At 46.0% G+C, this 7,500-nt stretch overlaps 1 protein-coding gene and 1 long non-coding RNA gene across 3 annotated transcripts in view; both read left to right on the forward strand.

The window, feature by feature from the left end:
* The window catches only part of plekhf2 (pleckstrin homology domain containing, family F (with FYVE domain) member 2), a 29,316-nt gene extending 21,982 nt beyond the window's left edge, over positions 1–7,334 (forward strand). For both annotated transcript variants that reach the window (XM_061049516.1, XM_061049515.1), the window contains exon 2: positions 846–7,334. In XM_061049516.1, the coding sequence (XP_060905499.1) occupies positions 857–1,597 (741 nt within the window). In that variant the 5' untranslated portion in view covers positions 846–856 and the 3' untranslated portion in view covers positions 1,598–7,334. The remainder of the gene's footprint in view (positions 1–845) is intronic.
* The window catches only part of LOC132983285 (uncharacterized), a 162,362-nt gene that overhangs the window by 26,696 nt on the left and 128,166 nt on the right, over positions 1–7,500 (forward strand). The gene's annotated exons all lie outside the window — the stretch shown is intronic.

A 7,500-nucleotide genomic window follows, 5' to 3' on the forward strand; every position in this document is an offset into this window, starting at 1 on the left:
GAAATATATTTGATCTTGTTCTGAACTGAGAACAAGCCGAGGATTATGAACCCATGCTTTGTTGTTTTGATGAAATGTTCACTCTGCAGCAACTGAACATCAAAAGCTCGAGCTGATAAACTCGACATATCAATCAATCAATTTTTATTTGTATAGCGTCAACTCATAACAAGTGTTATCTCGAGACACTTTACAAGAAGCAGGTAAAATACCTTACTCTTTGTTATGTTACATAAAGCAGGTAAAAGACCTTACTCATTGTTATGTTACATAAAGCAGGTAAAAGACCTTACTTATTGCGATGTTACAAAGATCCGGCCTATCCATCATGAGCACTTTAGCAAAGCAGCAAAAGTTATGACCGGGATCAGCAGATCGATGCGTGAAGTCACATTGTGCAGCTCCACTTTAATCCATGTCAGACGTGTTCCTGTTAAATCCGTGTGACACTCGGCGCACATGTGACGCCTCTTTGGATGTTTGAAATGTTGTGGCGCTCAGACGGTGACGTCGATAAGGAAAGTGAGATTCAACAAGTGAAAGAAAGAGGAAGAGTGACTTAGTGAGTGATTTCAGGAGAGGAACAAAGACGCAGCTCCAACTACACCGCCTCTATTTTCTATCTCGTGTCTTTCAAAGAGCGTCTGGGAAACTTTGACATGGAACTGATTTATTTATTTCTCAACCAGTAAGGAGCAAGTTCATCCAGTTTAAAGGCCTACTGGGAGAAACCTGAGAGCGCTGCTGTACTGCTTCTTCTTTTACGATGACTTCCTCTTTGTGTTTTTAAAATCTGTGAAAATGTAAAATCACTCAAACGTTCCCCTCTCTTCGTTCTCCTGCAGGTGAGGTGAAGATGGTCGACCGGCTTGCCAACAGCGAGGCCAACTCCAAGCGGATCGCGGTGGTGGAGGGTTGCTTCGGCGCGGCCGGGCAGCCGTTGGCGATCCCGGGCCGCGTGCTGATCGGCGAGGGCGTCCTCACCAAACTGTGCCGGAAGAAGCCCAAGGCGCGACAGTTCTTCCTCTTCAACGACATCCTCGTGTACGGGAACATCGTCATCCAGAAGAAGAAGTACAACAAGCAGCACATCATCCCGCTGGAGAGCGTCACCATCGACACGGTGCCCGACGAGGGCGACCTGCACAACGGCTGGCTCATCAAGACGCCCACCAAGTCCTTCGCCGTGTACGCCGCCACCGCCACGGAGAAGTCCGAGTGGATGAACCACATCGGGAAGTGTGTCGGCGACCTGCTGCAGAAAAGCGGCAAGTCCCCGACGGGCGAGCACGCCGCCGTCTGGGTGCCCGACTCCGAGGCGACGGTGTGCATGCGCTGCCAGAAGGTGAAGTTCACGCCGGTCAGCCGCCGCCATCACTGCAGGAAGTGCGGCTACGTGGTGTGCGGGCCGTGCTCGGATAAGAAGTACCTCCTGCCCAGCCAGTCGTCCAAACCGGTCCGAGTCTGCGAGTTCTGCTTCGTGCAGCTGACGTCGGGAGGCCTCTCCATCCGCTCGGACTCCATCAGCCGGCCGGGGTCAAAGTTCAACAGCAGCAACATGTCGGACGACGACGACGAAGACGACAGCAGCGACTGAGAGACGAAAACGCTCCTCCTGACGTCATCGTCCACACGTCCAGGAGGAACTACTTTCTCTCCTCTCAGATGGTCGGTCGTTCTCCGCCTCTTGAGGATTAATTCTCTCCGGAGGTCAAACCAAAATGTTTTATTGTTTTTTTTTTTGTTTTTTTTCCAGCTGGGATTAACCTCTTCCTGATTAAACAATCACATGTGGAATATACTGGATGACCTGCAGGACTCCAGGAAATAGTCCGCCCCGCCCCCCGTCTCTGTTGACTGTTAATCAGGCTGCAGCTCGTCACTACAGAACACAGCGGTGCTAACGAGAAGCATCACGACCCCCTCCACCTTTCTCTTCCTTTTTAATGACCTTTGACCTTTTAATGACCGTGAACTACACGTGATGACTGCTCGTCATTTCTGCAGGGAGATAGCACATGTTTGGTGCTCTAACCTTTATCTCCCTCTGTCCCTCAGGTTTGACACCAGAAGAGGCTTATTTTGTAACACACGTTTTGGTATTTTATCGGCCTGTTTTGTAAATCTGTCTCCAGCTTCACGTCGAGCTTAAAAACCCTTTTTTATAAATAACAGAATGTAGACGTTACGCTAAACCCAGAGCTCTTCTAGCTAACCCTAATAATATAGATGCTTCTGACAAATCAGCTGGTCTCTTTGAGTGTTTTGCACCTGAAGACTAACTCTACCTTCGGCCTGTAATGTCACATAGTGCCTTTTAGAAATGCAGCGTTTGGAAAGTGGAGGTTGTTTTTTCTAAGTAACCCAGCGTGCAAAAAAAACCAGAAACTTCCTGACCGGTAGAGCCTGAAACACGTGTGTGTGCGTGCGTGCGTGCGTGCACGTGCGCGTGTGTGTGTGCTGCAAACTGAAAGGATTAACGAGCAAGAGTTCAGTACAGACTCTCCCTGGAAAGTTTGTTAGCAAGAAGTTTGAATCAGCCAGATAATGATTTAGGAGTGATTAAAAAGCACACGTGAAGAAAGTCAAAGGTCTTTTCTTCCACTGCGGGAACTTCACAACCTGGTTCTAGTTCCTGCTTTCAGTCAGTTTGGGACACCAGGTGATGAACTGGTTGAATGAGGTGAAGAAGAAACTGGAGGCTGCAGGAAGCTGAGCTGGAGAGAAGTTCAGTTTTTCCCTCCTAGATTTTGATTCTGACACCTAGAATTTAGTATTCACCAATTCAGGGTCCACTAGATAAACAGATAAACAGACAAATGAGATACGCTGATATGAGCAGCTGGTGGCTTTCATCCTGAGTCTGCAGAAAAGTAAAAAAAAAAAAAAAAACCTGATTTAGTAACCGTGCTGCTTTACTCTGGGAGGGGGGTTCATAGAGCTCTAGGTGTGCACAGCTGACAGATAGAAATTAACGAGTTGCAAAGTTGATATCATCAAAGCAGGGGGCAACATTTTCACAATATGACAAGCAGGGTTGTCAAGGTTACCAGTTTTTAAAACTTATATGATTCTCAAAACCATGGCAACAATAACAAGTCTTACAGCGTGTCCTAACAGCACGCGGCGCGAGCGTCAGCGACAAAACCAGCCTGAATCTATTGTTTCCTGTTGGAGTGTCCGCCGGTGAAGCAGCGCCGTTTCCCCCCCCCCCCCCCCCCCCGACGCCTTGTTTCTATTTCCCTCTCTGTCGCTCGCGTAGACATGGACGGGGAACGAGGAAGGAGGAAGGAGGAGGCGGCGGCTCTACACTCGCTCTGATACTCACTTTCTCACTCCACAGAGCTGGTTAGCTTGTTGTACAAGGGGGAGATAACGGTGCATTAATAATATCCACATCCATGATTTAAATGTTGACCTTTGACTCAACCTCGACCTTTGACCTTTGATCGTCAATCGACGATCCTCTGAGTGTTGTGATTTGAGTCAACAGCTCATCAATACAAAAGCACCAGATGTCATAATGTTTGCGAGGGGGAAACTAAAAATTCACAGATCAAAGTATTTAAATATTTAACGGATGCAGTGTGGACAAGCACGAGCGATCATTCTCGATGCGACGACGTGTAGCGCTGGCGTGCTGTCAGGACACGGTGTGAGGAACAACACTGACTGATGTTTTGTTTTGAATCACTGAAACCTGCAGACAAACGCCTGCACTCTGAACCCAAACGTTACCAACAGGAACATGTTTGTGCAGTTCGGACGGTTTCACCTCCTCGTCTGTCTCTCTGTTTGTAAAACACAAACTGCTGCTGCTCTGACTATTAAAATACATTTGATATCACGTTGTGCCGAAAAGTTTAGAAGATTTTTAAAAAACCTCAAAAATGTGGCTAAACTGGTAACTTATTCCTCAAACTGTGCACCCAGTCTGAGAGAGTTTACAAAGACGAAGTCAAAGGAGGAAGTAAAACACAAACTGTGGATCCCCTGCAGAAAAGATGGCGGCTGCAGGCTCGGTTTAGTGGGAAAAGGTCTGAAGACGCAGATTTATTTTAGATATTTAAAAAAGGTGTAGATTATTTTAAAAGAAAGATGCTCAAAATATGATTTTTAATTTATGATTTACTTTTGATCAGAAACTGGATGTAAAAATAGAGAGTCTGTGTCAGGTCTTGCATCAGTCTGTGATCTCTCTCCTCGCTCAGTCACAGAGGACGATTCTGATTCCTGGAAGAGAAAGTCAGGAAGTTAGTGCGTCGTCTTCCTGTCAGCGACTCTGAGGGTAACAGAACAAACGTCCCCCTCTGACTTCACCCCCCTTGGTGGGACTTTCTCTGCCATCACAAGCTCTCAAGCCGTCCCCTCACTCTCTCTCTCTCTCTCTCTCTCCCTTCCTGTTTGTTTCTCTCTCGTGTTTCCACCTCTCCTCTCACTGCTCAGATCTCGTGACAGGTGTGTGACTCAGATCATGTGATCAGTTTCCGTATCAGGAAGTGAAAAGGCCGCTCTGGATTATGGTGAACTACCTGCTGCTGAGCACAAAGGTCACGGTCACAAATGTTGCTGTGGTCAGTTTCTCTTCCCCGCTGACTCCTCTGAAGAGTTTCATTCCTGTTGTAGACGCCTCACATACTTTATATTCCTGATGTTAAAATCAGTCCTCCCTTACTTCCTTAAATCAGAGACGATTCTTCTCCCATACTGCTTAGAAACTGAGTCCTGGTCTTCATCATGTTCTGCCTGATGGGGTCCAGCTTCGTCTCAACAAAGGGCTTTAAACACAAGCAGTTTCTTTGCACACCATGTTGTGTGTTCAAAGGACTCAAACTGTCATAAATACATGTTCAATCTCAAACCTCTTTGTGTTGAATCACAGCCGTAAACGACCCCCCCGCCCGTTCTGCTTCAGAGTGCGTCAGGGCTGCAGAATCAATTTAAGTATTGTTTATGTTGCAACACAGAGTGCAATATGCAAATATCAGAAGCTGCGATCTTTATGATGGAGGTCAAACGTAGTGAGCGGCAGACACTGACTAATTCAGAACTTTTCAGGGTTAAATTCTCTCATTTTTGACGTTTAAAATGCTCCTGAACGCCACCGATGACTTCTCTCTCTCTCTCTCTCTCTCTGCTTGAAGCATCGCACCGTTTGTGTTTGTTATCATCATATCAGACTGCAGCAAAAATTCATCTTTTTTTCTGTGGGCGGGGGCCGCTGTTTAGAAGAAGACATAATTTAGTTAAGGGGGTAATAATTATGGTATCAGATCAGAGCGTTGAACGTAGAGATGGAGGACAGATCTGCCTCCCTCATCACATGTTTTTATGACTGATGAGTTCAGAATGTTTGCTGCTCGTCCTGTCACACACACACACACACACACACACACACACACACACACACACACACACACACTTCTTCTACTCGATATATAAACACTGCTACCAGCCGAGCTCCCTCGAGATGTTGGCATGAATGTGTGGAGAGGAAACTGGGGGCCCGAAAACCTGAATTCTGATATGTTATCAAACTCGCTGGATAAATCCTTTTTGACTCTTACTTTACCTTTTATTTTTTAATCTTTGTCTCCAGTTTTCCTCTGGCCACAACGTAGGGTTTCAATAGTTTCAGGTGCAGGAGCGTGATGTGTGTATGAAACTCTTCAGAGGTGCACATTGATATGAAAGTGATGGTTAATAAACGTCTTCACACCTGAAACACCTGAAGTCGACTCTACCTGAGATCAAACCGTCGCAGCTGCATCCAAAAGCCCCACCAGATGTGTATCTACATTTTAACTTTCAGAACTCTAAGCATTACTTTTAGTTCTCAGTTTGTTTTTTTTGGTGTGTTTTAAGACGAGGTCACTGCGGTCACTGCGGTTACCGTGGTTACGTACACTCAGCAGCAGAGCCGGGAGCAGAAAAGGGATTCTCTTCTTTTTTATTTCTTTTACGTTTTACAGATTTAATTTGCTGTTAGTGTGTTTCGTTGCTACGGTTACAGCAACTGAAGTGATTGGAGAATTGAACATGATGATCACTAACCAACTGTCCTTTATACTCGCCGAGGCCGCCCCCCCCGACCTGCCGATGATGGAGGAGGCGGACACAGAAGCACACGGCGTCGGGGGGGCCTCAGGTGTGCTGTGGATTGCACTTAAAGCTGGCACGTTGACTCTGATGCAGGTCTGAGTTCTGACGTCATCCTGTCAGATCCACGGTGACCACGTCGGACGATTTAAAAAATGATGATTCAGCGTGTTTTAATCCTGTTGATTTTTGTACATTTGTACAGATGCGTGTTTGGGTTTTTTGTTTTTGTTGTACAGTTCTGAAATGACGATGTTTTCCCTGTGCTCGGCCGTCCTCCTCTTCCTCCTCCTTCTCTTCCTCCTCCTCCTCCTCTTCCTCTTCCTCCTCCTCCTCCTCTTCCTCTTCCTCCTCCTCTTCCTCCTCCTCTTCCTCCCCTTCCTCCTCCTCGTCCTCTTCCTCCTCTTCCTCCTCCTCCTCGTCCTCCCCTTCCTCTCCTCCTCCTCTTCCTCCTCGTCCTCTTCCTCCCTTTCCTCTCCTCCACCTCCTCCTCTTCCTCCCCTTCCTCTCCTCCTCCTCTTCCTCCTCCTCCTCTTCCTCCTCCTCGTCCTCTTCCTCCTCTCCCTCCCCTTCCTCTTCCTTCATTAGCTTTACCGGCCGCCATGATGGTTTGAACTTTCTTGTTAGTCTCTGTCTGGGTTAATCGATCAATCAAATGTGTATTTGTGTAGCGCAACATTCATAACAAGTTGTTATCTCGAGAGCCTTTACAAAAAGAGCAGATAAAAGACGTTACTCATTGCTATATTACAGAGACCCAGTGTTAATCCATCATGTGCACTTTAGCAAAAGTTACAGTGGTGAGAAAAAACGTCCTTTTAGCGATCTTCTGAAACTGCGCCGGGTTTGAAAAATGGGATACGGGGAGATGGGATAAGATGCAGGAAGAGGCATAGGGAACAAGGGGGCGTATCAGCTGTCCTCTCCAATAAAGAAAAACTTAAAGAAGCTGCAGATCCTGAGATCTGAGGAGAGGAGACGTCCTGAGCGACTGAAAATATGATCGAGTGGTTTTTTTTGTTTCATGCAGGTTTAATTTCCTCTCTGTTGCTTCATGGTGTCGTTTTCTTTTCTTAGTTCTTTTATTTTTGTTGTTTTAATTCTTTCTAAAAGCTTCTAAAAAAAAAAAAAAAAGAAGGGCTAAATCAATCAGAATGTAACCCAGCATATCCTGTGTTCATTACTAAACCTCAGAAACCTTTACGTGTACGTTGTCTATAAATAACTTAAAGATGGACGGCTGTCTTCTGTTGTTTTTATTCTTTTCTGGGTTTTCAAATGACCATAAACGAGAGATTAGATGACCTCATGATGAATCTGCTCTCAAAGATGAATGCAGTTTTACTCATAACTTGTATTATCTACAAATAAAACTGACTGACCAATCATTTGAACGTTTCT

Source organism: Labrus mixtus, chromosome 11 (genome assembly GCF_963584025.1).
Source record: "Labrus mixtus chromosome 11, fLabMix1.1, whole genome shotgun sequence".
Lineage (NCBI taxonomy): Eukaryota > Metazoa > Chordata > Actinopteri > Labriformes > Labridae > Labrus > Labrus mixtus.